Source organism: Musa acuminata, chromosome BXJ2-7, assembly GCF_036884655.1.
Source record: "Musa acuminata AAA Group cultivar baxijiao chromosome BXJ2-7, Cavendish_Baxijiao_AAA, whole genome shotgun sequence".
Taxonomy (NCBI): domain Eukaryota; kingdom Viridiplantae; phylum Streptophyta; class Magnoliopsida; order Zingiberales; family Musaceae; genus Musa; species Musa acuminata.
The window spans coordinates 8,383,546-8,403,338 of NC_088344.1; the positions used below are offsets into that span (position 1 = coordinate 8,383,546).

A 19,793-nucleotide genomic window follows, 5' to 3' on the forward strand; every position below is an offset into this window, starting at 1 on the left:
TGAATATGTATTGATTCTATTTGATTTATCACTTAGCAAATGTAATATTTTTAAAAAGTAAAATTAAATGTTTCATTTTTGTAAGTATAAAAATGTTAATATAATTTTTGAAAGTGTATAAGTCAAAATGTTAAAGATAGTTAATTATAAAGGATAATGTATAATTAAAATGTAAATGCCTATATTTTTGTTGGGCTCTCATTTATCTTAATTTTTTTAATTTTCATACTATATGTGTTTTTATTTATTTATATTGCATGCATGTGTTTCGCTTTTTATAATTTATTTAAGGCACTTATAGAACAACGAGAGGATAATTAATGAAACCATTATGTATTATATTTATTTGGTACATCGAAATATTAAGGTGCACTGAATAAATTTTATAATGTTACTCTCGGTTATCAATTAAGATGGAATAAAACTCCATCACACCTGATTCTACAATAGTGTAACATGATTCATTTACGAATATAACACAATAAGGTTTACCCAACTTATATTATACTTTAACCATCGAAGATAACTATGATATGGCTAATTGCTCAATTGATTTTAGGTGGTTTACTGTCTAGTTTAGCACATCTTTCATCTTGATTCTAAAATGAGCATAACAGTTTTTTTTTTGTTTAATTCACCTCAAACTCTTGTGATTGAATAACAAATATAATATAAGTAATTATTCAATTCTATTTTTTTACTATTTTAGGAACTTAGCAAGTCCAATTTGGACTGATGCATCCAAAGTGTATTTTTCTAAACAGGTCGTCTTATATATCTAGTGAGCTTACTAGTTACTTGTATGATAAACCTTTCTGGTGTATGTTATTTATTGATGATATTGACTTGGTAGAAGCTTAGGTATAGTTAATTATAAACTTAACATAGAGGTAAGTAACTAAGTGTCTTATATTAAGTATGATTAAGACTAAATATATAAGATTAAATAGAAAAATATAATTAATTTGGATAGATAATAAGTTTCTTTAAATAAAAGTCTTAGGTATCTTTGGATCAATTCTTCAACAAGATAGAAAGATTGATAAAAAAATTATTTATAGAGTAAAAAAATGATGGTTGAGATAACAAAAGCATAAGAGTTTTATGTGATCATCAAATACCTCTTGAGATAAAAAATATTATAAAATAATTATGAGACGAATAATAATTTATGAATATGAGTATTAGATAATTAAGAAATAATATGTAAAAAAAATTATATTACCGAGATAAGAATATTGAGATGTGTAGAGTTACTAGATAAGATGAAAAAAACTCTTTAAAATGATATGGATATAATAGTTAAAAGAGATGAAATAATTTATATTAGTAGTATGAGGAGGAGGAAAGGTGGAAGAAGATCTAAAAAGATTTTAATAAAAAATATAAATAAAAATATAAATATTTTAAATCTAATTAAACATACATATCACTTTTTATATATTTTAATGATTATAAAAGACTCCTCACTCTAAATAATTGAAACTTATGATGTATAGATATATATTGTAGAATTGATTTGACCCTAATAAATGTAAAGCATACTCGGATGGATGATGGGAATGGATTACTATATTTTGTAGGACCCTTTCCAGATTTCTCCATACAATTTGTTTGTTATTTTGAGAAGAATCAAAATCGGGGTTCCAAGTGGAGCCCACTCCATGAATACAAATGGGCTTAACTTAGCTTAGCTCATTCAAATGGGCTCCCACGGTAGACTGTTGTCGTATAAAGCCCAATATCAATACGAGGACCAAAGCCCGCAGCCCACATCACCATCCCGTGCCTCTCCCTTCCTCCACGCCGACTCGGGGGGGTCTCACGGTGGTCTCCGTTTGCTTCGTCTCTCGTTCTCCCCGGTTTCCAAGATTTGCATGAATCTATATAAATCGTGGGTCTCAGCGCGGTCTCCCTTCGCTTCAGCCGAGTCGTAGGGTTTCTTGCTGGGCCTCATGTGGATCCGCCGGGCTTCCGCGCTCCTCCGCGGAATCCGATGCCCTCGTCGATTCGCCGCCCCTCGGATGCTTCTTCGTGCGGGATCGGCTCCGTCGTCGAGTAATCTCTTCTGTTTCCTTCTCCATTTATGCATCTTAGTTTCTTGGGAGACATCATGCATTACGCGCGACACGGGATCTTGATATTGATAAATATCTACAGGCTTAAGTTTTTGGATAGAAAAAATTAAGATGCCTCAATCATGGTCTAATTTGAATACTGATTTCTGCGGAGGGATATCTGAAGTCATACAATTTATTTTTAATGTGCTTCAAGAGAAACTTGGCTTCTCTACTTGTGTTCATATCACGCTCATAATTGTGTCGCCATGCTTGTAGGTTTAACTTCGTATTGTGGTTCCGATTCTGGTTTTAGCTGGAACAAGCATCGCTTAGATTTGATGTTGGGAATTATCATCTCTGGACAAACTGGTACATCTTTTAATACCTTCGATGCGTATTTTCTCAGTGTCAAGTGAATCAATATCACATTATTCCAAGCAAGGAATAAAAATACTGATCGGTACTGGACCGAACGGGTCAGATACTAATCAATGTCCAATTTAATATATTTTTTCCTGTGATGCCAGGTGGTTTTGGTCGGTGATTTAAATTCTTGCTTCCTCGTATTTTCTTGTTTCATATGCTTGGAATTTTTTTTTGTGCTATTGTATTTTTGGCTCTTCACATCAAGGTTCAGTGTATCGCAACATATTGCTCCAAACAGGCAGTACACATCGGTCTGACAAGGAATCGGTATGTGCGGTACATCGGTATACCCACGTGTACCATGTGTTGCTACACTCGGTATGTCTCAGTACAGTTCGGTACATATTATACCAACATCTGGTTGGTACAGTGGTATGGACTGTTAAGACGAACCATACTTCACATACATTTGTATGTTCTATTATACGCCAAGAGGTATTTAAGAATTGTGTTTGTCCAACTTGATGTACTATTCTTTTTCGTTATCTAGATTAGCAATTGCCTTGTTGTATATCAACTATGATTTACTATTACTTGTTTTTTTTCCTTATTCTGATTTTTATATAAATTTGCGTTCTCATCTATGAGTGCCCTTTTCTATCCTGGTTTGTGGTACAGCAGTAATTATTCTCGGGTCCAATCAGAACTCTGTCTTTGCTCAAGATGCTTCTGTAGCTGAACAGGCTACTGAAAATGATCAAGGACAAGTTTATACTGGTTTGCGTAAAATTGAAGATGGTTCTGTGATTTCGAATGTGCATACATCTAAGTGGAGAATATTTACAGATAATGGAAGGGATTTATTTCTGAAGGCATGTAATGGATTCTTCTTTCTTTTTTGGTTAACTTGCTTTTGTTTAAGAAGAAATTGACATTTGATGGTGAAGTCTTATTAAGCATTAAGTTTTTGTGTTCAACCCAAATCTTATTTGAGTTGAGCAGCGTAGCAGGCTGGACCGTGAAATGGCCATGCCAGCACATGTCATGTCATGATCACAAACTTAAACCTATATGAATGAGGTGCTGGTGCTAAACAAGAAATTACATTCACATTAGCATACCACCAATCTGTTGGCTTGGTAAAACTAACACCTTGGTCCCTTGTAGATAGAGACTAGGAATTCATTCAAGTAGCATGCACATATTTTGCTCCTGCACCTTGCTTTTAGGTCTGCATAAATGGCTACAAACTGTCTGCTCATTTAAGCTCACCTCTTGGTTATTTTCAAGATCTGTTAATAAGTTTGTTGCCTCCATCATAAGTTAACCAGCCTCTGGTCTGTAAACTTTGATATCATGCCCATTCACTAGAATTTAGAGTCTATCAAGTCATGGACAATTTGTCAACGTCCCAATATCAAGTTGATTATTATCTTTGACTTTTTTAAAAATCTTCTTCAAAAGCATAACAATTGTCTAAATGTCCAATCCATGAAAGTCTGAGTCCAAATTTTCAGTTAATTATAGATTATCTAATTTCCATTGGGTTGTTACCGGTAGCATTGGAACAACAACACATTAAGTAGCCTGCACTCAGATATTGCCATTGTCAGGCATTAATCATTACATCAGTGCCTGCCCGAGGCTATGTGCTTGACCTGCTCTGCAGTGTCAACAATGTCCTTGGGTTTGGTGCAGTCCTAAGTCAAGTTGTAATTGAACACCATTGACTCAATTTCTTTTCTTGTATTTATTTTGAATCTTATGAGTCTTCTGTTGCTGATAGGGTAAACTAGATGAGGCTGAGAAGTTCTTCCAAGCTGCTTTAGATGAGGCTATGAAGGGATTTGGAGCCAAGGATCCACATGTGGCATCATCATGCAACAATCTGGTATATTAGTTGCTGATTTTCATTCTTTATTAGAACCATGGTTTGTCTAGTATTGTATTGTGCATAGTGAAATAGTCATGGTCCAGTTTTACAGGTTGAGATAGTTTTATGAAATGTTGCTACTAAAAATTTCAATAAGCTTAAGAAGGGCATAATCCATAATTAGAAAATTGTTTTCACATAAAATGTTTGTTTAATATCAACCTCATGTCGACTTCCGACAAGGATTCCTTTAGAACCCTCATTCTGGCTGGCCATTGAATAGTTCATTTGTACCTTGACATCTGGTTTGGTCGGTATGCCATCAGATGGGTGAACACTGATTTGCCACTGGAATTTGGTCATGAAATTGGATGTATTTATAGTGCATTACTTGGTATTGACTTGAGAATGTCTAGTTAGTAATGGCATGTTATTGCTCCCATCTTTTCAAGAAAATTACCTGACATAGGAATGTTTAACATGTTTTATCAAATGTATTGCTTTATTTTATCCTCTTCAATATAATGCATTTTTTCTATCTGCTTATCTGGATGGTTTTCTAATCAAATTTACTCTGCTTATTCCTGCAGGCAGAACTTTACAGGGTTAAAAAGGCATATGAGAAAGCTGAGCCATTATATCTGGAAGCAATTAATATTCTGGAGGATACTTTTGGGGCTGATGATGTACGGTATGGTCATGTGTTCTATTTTGTTTGCAGTTAGCAATATTTTTGATGTGCAAAAAGATCTCCTGCAAGTTTATCATCCTGGGCACAAGCCACTGTAAATAGCAAGAAAGGAAAAATTGTCCTACTTTGTTTTTGATGTTTGGAATATCTGAATTTGGAAGTATCTCTTTCTATTTTTAGAATTCATCTGTTCTCTAAGATCAAAGCGGGAGGTGGCAGCTTTGAAGTGCTTATAAATTCTTAGTGACAGTAATGCTTGTTTCATTCCTAGAGCCCGTAATTTGTACATTCAAGTTCGCTTATTTTATTTTCACCTACCCGCTGTGTTTCTTGTAAAAAAATTGTGTTATTTAACTTTTTGATCATGGTGTTCACCAACTCAAATCTGAAACTATTTTTGTTATGAGTTTGAAATACTTCTCTGATCACACCAATCCAAAACAGTGCAAGAATTTGGCTTCAAAACAAATAATGTGTGAGATCCGTTTGTTACTCCCTAGCACAGTTATCGACGTGAGAAAATGGTTTCCAGGTGACTTAGTATCACTCTTTTTCTCAAAGCATCCTGTGGAGATGCTCAAAATTATGATCTAACACTATTCTGTACTTGACACATTTCCATATTCATCTGTTTAATATTTTGATCTATCTAAAACAGATTGACAATATGAACCTCAAGCAAAGATGTAAATACATGTACAAATATACAAAGGAAATCTAGCTTCAATTTAACAAGATATGATATTGGAATAAGTTGTAAACTCATAACGCAAAACCTATTAGTTTCAAGACCAAAATTGGTCAACTAAACCAAACAAGTATTATTTTACCCTTATAGATGTTGACATGCAAACTCTAGAGCTTATACCTCAGTTTTCAGAGAGTAAAATAATATGCTTTTTCCAGTGTAGGAGCTGCCCTTCACAACCTTGGGCAGTTTTACCTTGCATTACGAAAACTTGAGCAAGCTCGGAAGTGTTATGAGGTAAGAGAATTGGTATCTCAATGTTGCTTGTTTTAGCTGTAACAGAACTTTACTTGTATACATTTTTTCTCTTAGGAGTATTAGCTTGTAGAGTTTGGTATATATTTTTTGCTTATGTTATTTTGTGTTTCGTATATGTAAAAGATAGATTTCTCTGAGTAAGACCTGAAAAACAATGGAATTTCTCATGTGAAAAGTAAGCATCATGTGAGAGAAGTGAGTTCTGTGTGGTGGTGGTGGTGGTGGTGTTTTCTTATGTTGCTTCTATTTCTAATTATTTGATTTTTGATGCCCTGAGTTCTCGTTTGCACAAATAGGATGTTTCTGTATGTGATTTCTCAAATTTGTATATGGTTTTGTTGTAGTTTGGAAGATGTTAGAAGTAAAAGCATATACTAAAATGAAAAAAAATCATATACCTACTTGTATTTTACAATATAACAAAATCCTAACATTATTATCTTGGGCTGGACTCATCAGCAGAAAATTTCCAGATGGTCGCTAGAGTTCATGTGACCACCTGATTCCAGATTATGAACAATCTTGCACTGTGTTTTCTCTTGTTGTTTCGAATTTGGATTCAATTTTGTTTTGTCATCTTATGACTTCTGTGAGAAACACTCCCAAATAACTATATTTCCAGAGTACCATTGGAGTATGACTGAAATTTATCCTAGCTTATCATTCGTAAGACTAGTACAGTAGAAATAAAATGGGCTATGAGTACCAATAAATGGTTTCTTGTTGGTATGTTCTACTATGTATTTATGGAGGATGAAGAGAGTTGAAGCACAGGCAGAAATGTAATCTGTTGCACAAATAGCATTCTTATTCTTTGATTCATTATATTTTCATGCACAAATAGCACAACAACATCATGGAGTTGTTGCTTCTGTGGTCATTCACATATAGGGAAAAAAAAGTCATAAATCTATTTGAGCTATTGGCTTTTTGGCATAGTAATTTTTTTTCTAATTAGACAAGTTTATCGACAGCATGTATACATTGATAAAACTTCACTGACAAATTTTCTTCTTTTTGCCTGTTCCTCATTTCATGCTTCTTTTGGCAGCAAGCTTTAAAGGTATGTAGTTAGTGTTTTGATTTGTTTGATCATTTATGTTTCTCCAGCCATTAACTCTGAGGTGATTCATCGAGACCATGTAGATACTGACTGCTTTCATTTGTGTAATTTTGACTAAGAACTTATTTTTTAGTATAGATAAAGGGACGTGTTCTTGGCTACGGTCACACACAGTATGCAGATACAATGTATCATCTTGGAAGGGTAATGCATACTGGTTCTGATTTATGTTTTAAGCTTGCTCTACTTTATTACCTGCTATAGCTATAACACCAACCTTTTATTTCAATTTTCAATGAGAAAAAAAGTAGGAATCGCTAATCAAATACATTTAGAAAGGACAATAGAGACGTGTTTTTCACCATTATTGAGATGATATGAATTGCTAGAAAGTATCTGCTTATTTCATTATGCAATTTATATGGTATTTGGACTTTTGAATCATTTTCTTAATGAATTAATGTCTTTCGGGCCTTGTTCTATTAAGGAAAAACACTACTTTGTGACAAGGAATTCATTTATTTCGTATCTGTTATCTTTCAAATTCTATTGATTGATCTTCATGAATGAATTATTCTTGTAATAACTATTTATTATATATTGAGAGACCCTCTGAACAGTTTTGTGACTTCAATTTAGCTAGGTTTTTTTAATTATGCTTGATTTTTTAAGTGACTTATTGACCCTTTTTTTCTAAACAGTGTATTCCTGTTTTGGTTGACCTTTTTTCTATTCTCTTTTGTTTCAGGTTCTGCATCTCCAAGGAAAAAAGAAAGAAGCTGAGGACCTAATACGGGAGTCTATTAGGATTCTAGAGGTTGCTTTATCAAGTACTTATAGTTGATATAACTTTCAGCATGCACATTACAGCTTTGACTGCAGAACACTTGCAACATTCCAGGAAGCTGGTTTGGGGGAATCAGCAACATGTATACGGAGGATGAGATACCTGACTCAGGTAGTTAATAATTGTACCTTTGTTCTGTCTCCTATTTTTCACAATATCAACTTTTTTGTTCTTAGCAAAGCTATACAAATAGGATGCTGTACCACCAAGACATGTTATGAGCTGACATTGAACGAACAACCTCCTGTCCATGTTCGGCTCAACTGAATTGGGGGAGCTCTTGTTCTGCTTGAGTTTTATGGAAGTTGTAACATCATAGTTTGATTCTGTTTGGACTGAACATGAACAGTTTGTCTTCTGCCTGGTATGAGATTGAACTGTCATGACACAAGTTTCTTGTAGAAGCCAGGGCAGGAAGATGTAGAGGTCAGGGCGGAGACCTTCACAAGACATCTGGGGAAGGAAGTGCTTAATGGCTTAGACGTGGAGGCATAGGGCATGACAGTGTCTTAGTGTGGACAGAGTTGGAGTTGATGTAGGTATCTAGCAAAGCTAGGTTGGAGAATAAGAAGAGAATAGAGGAACGGAGGATACAGAGGCGGGAGACAAGGGCATTAGGAAGGGAGGGAGTTGGGATGAGGCGGTGTATATGATTTTAGGGTTTCCAATCTAAATCATGAATTATATACGGATTACTTGTGTCTCAACCATTCAAACTAGATCAACGATTGATGGTAAAGCATATTAAATTATAATGCATGGCAACCATTGGCATCGTTTGATACATAAAAATGTCAGTTTTAAATTCCTCTTGTTCTCTTCTCTTGCAGATTCTACTGAATTCTAATCGTCTTGCTGAGACAGAAAATTTTCAAAGAAAGATCTTGCATATATTGGAACTTTCAAAGGTCTATTACCCAGAAATTTGTCTTTTGCTTATGTGCACAACCACCAGGTTAATGATTTGTTCATGATTGTGATGATAATGCATATGTTGTATCCATGTGACAATGTCCTAATCTGTTTGTTTATAATATATGCAATTGTTTAAGCATTCTTATAGTATTTTGAATGTTTTGTAAACAATATGCAATTGTTTAAGCATTCTCATGGTTTAAGCAGACCGATCCTTTATGGATGGATATTGTAAGGGTGTCGTACGAATTAGACAAAACTAACTAAGTCCACACCTGGTATTAGAGAGAGCCAAGCACATTAACAAACATTCGACCCACAACATGAGATCTAGTGGGGTTGCATGGAGGGTAGTTTGCACACATGATCGATTGAGAAAAACAAATAAAGATGTGGGAAATGGAGTCACTCAATGGAGTGAGCATCCAAAATTGGCATTCAAAGGAATTACTACTCGCGTGAGAGGCACCATACGAACAAGCTAAGGAGAACACGTGTCCACAGATGGTTAGGATGACTGAGTTTGAGCTATGACTCGAGGTCGTCAACACAAAGGATGAGACCTTGCAAATCAAAGAATGGTTGATCTGTGATTAAAAGTGTACATGCAAGGACTCACAAAGATGCAAAAATTGATGACTCAATGAATTCGATACTCATGTAAGGGTTTGGATGCGAACGATGACTTGTTCGCAACCATCCCAAGGGAATCGAAAGTCGATCATATGGAACATGAAAACTTTCTTTTATACATAAGTGAAGTATACAAAGATGAAAGTACTCCGGTTAAACAAGTTTCCAAAGGACAAGTCTCGCCACACATGAAGAGGGAGATGCCTTCGAGAAGCAAGTCTACTTAACCTTATGGTCGTCTCTTTTAAGTTGAAGGACATGTGCAATAAAGATAAATGATCTATAAAGCTCAAAAGAGGTTGAAATCAATCAATCAACAAGGAGTCAGAAGATCTCACATGCAGTGATATGTCATTGGATATATTGCGAGATCAAGTAGGAAAGCAACCGAAGGCAATGTGAAAAACACGTAAAAAACAAAGGCACACCGCACACGTCGAGTCGATGAAGAGAACATTGAGCTTATCCGAGAGCTCACCCGTGCAACAGTGGACACAAGGGCTACCATTACCTTGATATATGAAGGGCTTGAGCCCCATGAATGGAGTCTATTTAGATTATGAAACATGAGCGAAAGTCCTAACTTTGTGGAGCTCTCATTATATGAGGGTTAAGGATATGACACTTACAAAGGTGAAGTTGGAGTTAGAAAGACTTGGCACGGGGCATGAGGCTATAAAGACGGGCTTTCTTGAAGAACATGCCAATTTTTGTGTTGCCATTCAACTTGTAGGAAGAGCAAGGTTTACAATACCAAATGATATCGCCCTTCAGCAGACCAATACACAGACTGTCCACTATCGAGCGGTACCATTGATTGAGGTCGTTATCGTCGACGGTGACTGAGGGAGAAGAAAGAGGGAGAAGGTGAAAGAAGAGGCAGAAGGGGAAGAAAGAAATAGGAAAAAAAAAATGAGAATATGAGATCGGTGTCGCTCTCCTTGTCTGTGGCGACTTCTCATCCGCGCGTGGGGAGAAGAGTATTGACATCGCGGGGTGAAGAGAGGCGACGTCTTAGCGAATTTTTTTTTCTTTTTTGCGACGTTGCCCAAGGTGATGTTGTAATTTTTTTTTCTGCGACATCGCAAAATTATTTTTTCTGTGATGTCGTTGTAAAATTTTTTTTTCTATGACATCGCCTCGGCGATGTTGCCCGAGAAGAGAGGCAGCGTTGCCTCGGCGACGTCGCCTCGCGTGGGGAGAAGAGAGGTATATCGAGCGATTTACCTCTTTTATATATATATATATATATATATATATATATATATATATATATATATATATATATCGAGCGCTATACCGAAATATGTCGCTCGGTATACAGTACCATACCGTACCGAGCAAATCTCGAAATTTCGGTACGATACTAAATTTCAATCCTTGCGTAAGAGAACGAACATTGAAGATTGTGCTAGAGGTATAATCCTAATGTTCAAATAATGGCACACTAGTTTTTAATGAAATTAGTGGACTTCGAGAGTTGCTGAGTGACCTAGAGTTAAGCTTCATCCTTTGAAGGCCTAAGATTGGATGGATGAAGGTTGATTGCTAATAGAGTAAACACAATTGGAAGTGGTGGAGGACCTATAACATGTTTGATGATAGAGGAAGTGAAATTTAGTAACTAACTCTATGCAAGGAGTGCAACACTTCTAGTGCTTTAGAAGTGTGAGCAAAAGTTAGTAGCTAGTTTGATGCATTGAATACAACACTCAAGGAGGCTAGCAAAGTCAAGTAACTATGGCTTTCTCAAGTTTTAAGAGAATTGGTTAGAACAGAGTATCCCAGTTCTCTTACTTGTTTGAGCTTTTAAAGTTCCTTCAAAGATTGGTTAGAAGAAGATAACAACCGTCAAATTCTCATTAGAGGTGATAGGTTCTACCGAAAGTAGCTTGTCCTCTTCATCAAACGAGAACCTACTTGGAGGTAATAGCTAAGAAAAAGTGGAAATAAGCAAATTTTGTTGAGGAGAAGACCTTAAAACTTTAAATTTTGCAAAGCGATGCTCAATAAAGTTCCAACATTCATCCATCCAATTCAATCGGCGTAAAACATTTGAGGGAGTGGCACACAAAAGTGAAGATCCTTTTCCTTCATCAATGTGATCCACTGGTACTAACAAAGATTAACACAACTCAATCAAAGCCATATTAGAGTCATTGGTGGGTTGAGGCGGTGTTGTAGATTAAAGTTTGATAACTCAATAACAGCGTGTTTGCTGCAGCCAAAGAAGGATTGAAAATGCAACAAATGAGTATGTCCTCTGGTAGCATTCGGCTGATGATGGGTATAAGTCTTGGACTCTATGACTCACATTGGACCTCGACTCATATGGTATGCCATTACATATTGGACCCACACCAGTCCAGCCTGTGACTGGTATGAATCTCAGATTGAAAATTGAAATCTTGGTTGTAACTGACATGACTGGTTCATTGCATTCATGGTCTACTCTAACATGCAAAATCATGTACCAGATGAGAGATGACAGCACACTGTTGGTTTAACCCTGTAAGTGAGGTGCTAGTCAGCTTCTAACTCTAGGAGTTGTAGTTTAATTAATATACTCCTTAGTCCTTAGGTTGCTCCCAATTATTTTTTTGGCATAACTTGATCCCATTATGACTACCAGTTCAAATAAATTTTAAAATTGTGCAAATTTCATAACTAAATTCGAGTCTTGAGCATTGACTAAATTACACTAGCTCAATGTGGAAGCTATTACTTGGAAATTTCTTGTCTTTTAGAAATTCAACTCTTGGATTTTCCTGGTCATTTTTATGTTTGTTTAAAATTTATCAGCATTCTTGCTACCAAAGAATGTGTTTATGTAAATGTTGGACTGTGGTGGTTTTTTTATTCCTTGCATTTCATGAATGTGCATATCATCTTTTTGTTATAGTAGTTTGTTGTCTTTTTTGTAGGGTTGGGATTCTATTGACACTGTAATTGCAGCTGAAAACTTGGCATTGACTCTTCAATCTCTTGGGAATTTAATTGAAGCCAAGGAGCTTTTAGAACGGTTATTGAGTCATTATTTATTTACTTTATCTCATTTGAGTTTTTGTTCACCAATGTATACGTTTATTCCTGCAGATGTCTTGTTGCCAGACAAAAGATTTTTCCTCAAAATCATGTTCAGGTCTAACCGCACTTTTTAATGAAATTCATTTCATTCTATAACAGATGTTAAATTCCTGTTATCGATTTATTGTCTCACCAGCTATCTGATAAACCTGATAATCAATAATGTGTTTCATATGGTTAGCATTTGTTACCATTCTGCTTCACCTGGGTTTCTTATAGAGAATATGCACAGGAAATGGCATCTTAAACACCAATTGATGGGATGCATTTGAATTGGTACATAATTGTAATCTTCTGTACATTAATCTTTGGGCTTGATAGTTGCATTGGCTCAAGGTACCTGCAAATTCAACAGTATTTGAAACAAAGGGTTCTAAAATGCAAAGCAACAGACCACCATACTTATTGCATATGCAGTCTTCAAAGACCATTCTAGATCATAATAAAACAAGATTAATGTAGGGGTGTGTGTGGCCAGTAATATAGAAGAGAATGAAAAATTGCTTTGCAAGCTGATAGGAAAGTTGAAGGCTGAGGAATTAGATTCTGGGCACCTGGAATGCTGCATCACATTCTGTGAGAAATAGTTTGCTCTGTAATCTGTATCTAAACCATCAAGATGTCCTTGGATGTGATGTTTCTTTGGATGACTCTTTTGTGGGCACTTAATCTCTATTCTTAGTATGTTGGCTGCTATAGTTGGTTAGCTACATGAAGCTGTTATGAAAAGGGGCCATAGGATATTGTTACAATAGGATTTGTACTTTTTAAAACTAGAAGGATAAGAACCAACCACATATGCTAGTTTCATATCTTTTGAGTTTTGATAAGTTTGTTTGAGCTTCCAACATTGCACGAAGCTGCCTCCTTCCAAGAATTGCACTGTAATGTATTGCATTCACATAAATGGGTTCTTCAGCAGCAGGTTCTCTAAGCAGTATTTGAGCATAGGATGCTATTCCAGACATTTGAGGATGAATTTAAAATAAACGAGCACAACAAAGTAGGCACAGCACACTGTTACAAGTAAAAGATGCTGGATCATAGAAAACTCGTCTCCTGCAGTTACTAAGATGACTTATTTGATGGCTGGAATTCAAGATGGTCTGCAATTCTTCATAATTATGTAAACCACTAAATGGATAATAACTGAACAAATATGCTTTGGTAATAGTTGCTAATACTAGTGCATTGCTGTTGACCCATATGGTTGCACTTGCACATTTCTTTTCATAAATGAGTTTTGTGTAATTGCAAAATATTATAATGAATTAATTTTGGGAAAGCGTAAAAAAAAGTTGACTAGATGTATTTGGGTAGCTGATAACATTGTTTTTTCTATATTTTAGGTTGCTGGTAATATGCTTCATCTGGCAAGAGTAGCTATGCTCAATTCAAACAACCTGCGGAAGTTGAAAGTATCTGAAGCAAGCAGCGAACTAGATAACGCCAAGCTGCTTCTGAATACCTCAGTCAGGTTCATAAAAGTTGCTCTAAAGTCATGATGAATGTTTACCACTCTACCTGTCCTACTTTATTTGCCATAAACAACTAAGTTGGAACAATCTGCTTTGTTTTTTTCTTTACTTTGCTATACATGTTTGAGGAAGCATAACTGATTAGTTGATTAGTTGTTTCTCATGTTATGTATTGGAACAGTATAATACCTGTGGGTGTAAATTGATATTGACAAATTTGCTTAGGATATCAGTAAGTCGTTCAGTTGTTTCTCATGCTGGGTAGCTGAGCAGTATACTTCTCATGGATGTAAATTGATTTTGACAAATTTGCTTCTTTGTTTGTTAATATTGAAATTTTACAATAAAATTTTGAAAGCAAAGAGCCAAAGATACTGTGTGATTTTGTGCTGTACTTGTTGGCACACTTCTATGCTGGTTGACAGGTAAAAAATTGTCTTGCTGTTAATTGGAAATTACAACTTTGATAAAAAAAGCGTAGCTATACTGTTACGGCATGATATGTTTCAGCCCATACTGGCATGCCCTGAACAATATAACAATTCTTGTCTATAAAAGTTTATTCTTTATTATACTCTCCCCTTTTAGAATAATGAGGGGGGATCCTCCGATCCTCCACTAAAACAAATGCATAGGTTAAATACTTCTATATCCTCTCCACGAGTATTCAAACCTAGAATGTTGTCAAGACCTGTTGTTTTGATTGTACAATGGTTTTTAAGCTCAGAAATTATATAGCTGTATGGACAATGGAATATGCACACATCATGAATTTATATGGTATTACAAATTACACATATTCATATGATGTTAAAATGTAAATTGATAAGCTGACCTTGGTCATTTTCCTTATTGTAAAATAGTGTGGTATTCATACTTTTTGACTATTATTGTTGGTGCTCATTCTGTAAATTTTATCATCGTCATGTGTCTCATGTCAATTGATTTCAACTTCTATAAGGTCCTAGTTGCCTTAGTTTCTATTAAAAGCTTGGTTGGTAGAAAATCTACTTCATTTTTTCTGAAGTAGCACATGAATTTCCAATGTCTTAGTGCAATTATAGTTGTTGGAAATATTTGAAGAGAGTTGTAGCAAATAATAGCTTAGTAATGGTTTGAAACAAGAAGGTTCTCAATGAGTAACCAAATGGTATTATAGGTACGGAGCAATGGTGGGATTGGTGCACAATGGTGGTGGGAAGGAGTGGCCAAGGTAGGGAAGCAGTGACAACAGCGAAGGGTCGGATATTGTGGGGAAGCTGTAGTGGCGGAGGGTGAGAAGAGGAGAAGAAAGGGAGAAAGATTGGAAGTGAGAAGATGAGATAAAAGGGGGCTTGAATCTTATATTGGGCAATAGTCTTACCGCCCTGTACAGCTGTCTGTTGATAAGCTTTTGGCTAAAAAGAAAAAAAATCAGCTTTTCGCTCGATGAACCTGATACGGCAAGCATAACAGTCACTGAGGCCAACACCTGGCTGGAATGGGCAAAATTGCCTGCGTCCTTGTAGTGCTTGGCCATTGAACCGGTCGTTACTGGTCTGTACTGAACGAGACAACTGGTTTTTATTTCTTGCTGAAGGTCATTGTTAGTCTTGGGGAAAAAACAGGGTTTAAACTTTCAACCAAGGATTCAAGTTTCCCTTACATGAAGTGCTGAGCTGTGTTGACTTGTGCCATGATAGATCTGGCTAATTTATACTATAGATTGTTGGCAGGATTTTGTGGAGCCTAATCATGCTGACAAAATACTGAAACCTTACACTGCTGATCTTTGGAAACTTTGTTTGTACTGTTATAATGGATTACTTGATAACACCTCCTTTTGTTCATAACTTCATATGCTCATAAACAATTGCAGCAATACATACAGGTAAATGTTTCATATGTCTCAGATTGTGGTAACGACATACCTAGGTTTTGGTACATTAATTGGCAGAATGATGTATATTGGGCAACAACTGATAAATTGTTGACTACATATCATAATTTAAAATATGTAAGTTCATATAAGCTGTTATATCCTGATCTTTCTTTTAGATTGTGGCACATTATGCCTCCTATGTGTCATTGGCTTTATTGTTTCGAACTACTAAGTTTCTTTTTTAAATTTGTTTTGTTATGATTTAGCACTTCAACCTGAAATTTGTTTTAAATGATTCTGGCTTTTGTTGGATATTTTCCTTACAGGATTGCAAAGGACATTTTGGGGTCATCAGGTATGAACCAGAACAGTTTCAAGAGTAGCCATTCTGAAGGTGAGAAAGATCGACATGTTGCATTGATTATACAGGTCAGTTTGTATTGGCTATATAATGATGAATTTCTTATGTACAACTTGTCATTATTATTTGTATTGATTCATTTGGTATGTTTATCCCAGAAGATATACTTCCATTCTTTTGAAGTTGACTTGAATCATATATGTACAGAATAAATGATTGATATTAGGTTCATTAGTCTGTATGATTTGATTTGGTTTCTCCAAGGCAAATCAGATACATACTTGTGGATTATAAAGTTTCTTGCTTAAGATGATATAATTGCATTTAATCATCAATTATGAGCATATATTATTGCATACTTCTTTATATTTGAAGCTCAGTCAAATAATTTGTATGCAGTTACAGTCGCTGGATTCTCTTGGCCTTCTGGATGTCCAAAGGCGAGAATTAGTAGAAGCTAGGGTCTGTTTCTAAGCCATTGCCTTCTTTATTTATAATATCAATTTTAATTAATGAGTTGAATATTCTGTTTATGAATCTCCGAAAGGAATGTCTAGCATTCAGAAAGTTGGTACTGCTTTTAATTTTACTTGGAATTCCGATGTACACTATATATATGCTTGGTCACAACATTTCAGCATTTGATTTTCTGTTATTTTTTGGCCAAGAAAGGAAATAATTGCTCCAGCATCCAATATCATTGACTTCAAAACATGATTCTAGATTTTTTCTTTTTGGTGTTGAGGTATAAACAGTTCATAATTTGCGGGTTGAATCCATGAAACAAGTTTCTTATTTTTGTCTACCTTTAATATGTTTTGTGTCTAGAGTTACGAAATCCTTTACCTTATGATTAAGACAACAAGTTTATCTTGCAAGCTTACTGGATTTCACCAGTTTTTTTATTGTAATCTTTTCTTTGGGTAGCTAATTGCCTGGTAGATGTTGAATGGAAATATCTGGTATTGTGTTGATGAAAGTAGTTTCCATCTTTGAAGAAAGTACCTTCATCACTACTATGAAAAAAGTAGCGAGAAATGTTCATTTTTGCATCTCAAGTCACAGTATAGCTTGAAAAACCATATTTACTATCTATGGACTCCATTTCAGAGCACCTATATCTTGATTTTTCAGAAAATTCATTTTCCTCAAATAGCCAACACAGAGAAATTTCGGTAAATTGCAACAAAAATCTAGTTAACATTATTCCCATTACCGCTAATTGTTGAACATGAAATTTCCTTGTGCCTCAATCTTTGTGCTGCTTTCTAATAATCATGTCTGAGAAATAAAAACAAGTCATGGGATAAAAATGTGATATTAGTTCGGGGTTGAAATTCTACTACTATTCTAATTCTCTTATATATATATATATATATATATATATATATATATATATATATATATATATATATATATATATATATATATATATATATATATATATATATATATATATATATATATATATATATATGCACACACACATGATAATGCATTTTGGAAATAAGTTTATCTAAAATAGATGAAGTTCATGTCTCCATCGGGAGCTGGGACATGAAGTATCTAAATTGAAGATCTTTTGGAATGATAGTCAATTTTTTTAGTGAACTGTAGTTACAAAACTGTAAATATTGGTATAGTTAGATAAATGGTGGGGCACTGAATTATATTGCTCACTATCTTAATCAACATGGTGTATATCATATATGGTAACTTTTTTTCTGAGTAAATAGCAATTTTATAGAAAATCTTACAATTTAGCTAGTCCCTGTCAATTTGTGCCATTTCTAGAAAAGACAAGATTACTGCTATTAGATTAGATTTACATATATTTGTAATAGTTGTGCAATATAGCCACTGCTATTAGACTAGAAACCTTAGAAACAAAGGAGACATGAAAATAACAGTTTAAGTTACCCTAAAAATTTGACCCTTGGGAATTCAATGTGGTTTCTAAATTTTCTTCTTAATGTTTTCCAATGCCAACACTCTTTTTAAATTATTTGTATTTATTCTTAACATTAGTTTGCATTGCTGAATTTGACTTGTAATGATATGTTTTTAAACTCAGGAAACATTCGAATATCCTTTTGAAGTAGAACATGCTCTTCGTGATTGTATTTCAATATTCACAGAGGTATGTATATATGAATTATAGGTTTTTTCATTTCAAATCTTCGTCATTTATTGTGTACCTCTTTCAGATTTTGCAATGCTTGTTTTTTCATTTTTAATGAAAATGTAAACTCAAGATAGAACTTCTCAAGTCTTTTGTGTTAGCCACATGAGCTTATTACTTGTTTGTATTTAAAATTTATGTTTATATGGAACTTAGATCCCAAAAAGATTCATGTAGCCGACCTTAAATAGTTAGGACTTACGCTTTGTTATTGTTGTATAACTTCGATCCCAGAAGAGATATAGTACTTGTCAGTCCTTTCATATCAGCTCTTTGACTCAGTAAATATCTGTTTGGCTTTGTGAATATCAATCACATATGTTGATTCAAATGTGCAAGGCAAGGTTCAAGCATAGTGCATTTTCTGATGCTTAAAGGTTTAAGAGATTTCTCTGTACTAATATCTGATATTGTCAAACCTTGAGCTTAGAGTGTGAAGAATGTCACAGAACAGCGAAACCTGGACACCTGTTTTGATGTATTTGTCTAGTTAAGGAAAGCTGAAACCAAACTCAGTATCATGTGACCTACATTGCTGATAATTTTTGTGGAGGGACATGTTTGAAAGCATGTGCAATTCACCTGTGAAAAATGCAGATGTGTATCCATTCATTGAACAACCCTGCTTAACTGAAATTCCAACGTAGTTGACATTTAGTCTGTCCTTGAGAGACTCATATATGGATTGAGTTTTGACTCAATTAGTCATTATCTATCAGTTTCGCTACCATTTGATATTTGTACGAGGTGTGACCATTTGAAATAGGTGTAGTGCTGGTAATCATAAATGTCTAGTTATGATTGCTTCTTTGTATGTTTTTCCTTGTTAATGGTATCTCATGAATGGCTTGTTAAACTGATATCGTCTGAAACCTCAATCACTTATGTAATAGTTTTCTGTACTATTTGATTTACGTGAATGATCTCTGCTCCATTCTAATGAGGCTTCTTATGTAGCCTTGTACACGCAGCATGGTGTTGGATGCTCCCAATGTTAAGAAAGAGTATCTGTCATGCTTGAAACATCTTCACAATCTGGCAACCACAACCATGGAGGAGTCACAGAAGTCTATAGTGCTACAGGAGCTGATAGATGAAGCCCAGCGTATAGAAGCTGAGCTCTTGCCGAGGCGACATTAGAATCGCATGCATTTTTATTTTCTCAGCCACAGTTCAAAATCGTAATTTTAATGTTTTCTTTTACTAACCTTCCGTAGCAATTGTGATCCTTTTGAATGAAGCATTGTTGAATAATTGCTTCAAATTTGTAGTTCAAAGAATATCATTTGCTAGCCTTTTGAGGTGTGGCTCCTTGCTACTGCAGAGCCCTGTGAGAAGACGAACCTGGGGCTCGGGGATCTCCCGACTCA

General features: G+C 35.1%; 1 protein-coding gene across 4 annotated transcripts; it reads left to right on the forward strand.

The window, feature by feature from the left end:
• The first annotated feature begins 1,747 nt into the window (after window positions 1-1,747).
• Window positions 1,748-19,718, forward strand: LOC103991380 (uncharacterized). Of its 4 annotated transcripts, none has more exons than XM_009410818.3 (18): window positions 1,752-2,058; window positions 2,337-2,429; window positions 3,105-3,298; window positions 4,213-4,317; window positions 4,890-4,990; window positions 5,897-5,975; window positions 7,048-7,059; window positions 7,198-7,263; window positions 7,808-7,876; window positions 7,961-8,017; window positions 8,737-8,814; window positions 12,379-12,476; window positions 12,551-12,596; window positions 13,891-14,018; window positions 16,207-16,309; window positions 16,641-16,703; window positions 18,316-18,381; window positions 19,381-19,718. In XM_009410818.3, the coding sequence occupies exons 1-18, from the start codon at window positions 1,956-1,958 to the stop codon at window positions 19,561-19,563; spliced, it is 1,644 nt and encodes a 547-aa protein (XP_009409093.2). In that variant the 5' UTR covers window positions 1,752-1,955; the 3' UTR covers window positions 19,564-19,718. The 4 variants fall into 4 exon arrangements, with proteins under 4 accessions (XP_064972962.1, XP_009409093.2, XP_009409094.2 ...); XM_009410819.3 differs by having other exon boundaries at window positions 1,753-2,058; window positions 3,108-3,298; XM_065116890.1 differs by lacking the exon at window positions 2,337-2,429 and having other exon boundaries at window positions 1,748-2,058; window positions 3,108-3,298.
• Window positions 19,719-19,793: the final 75 nt, after the last annotated feature.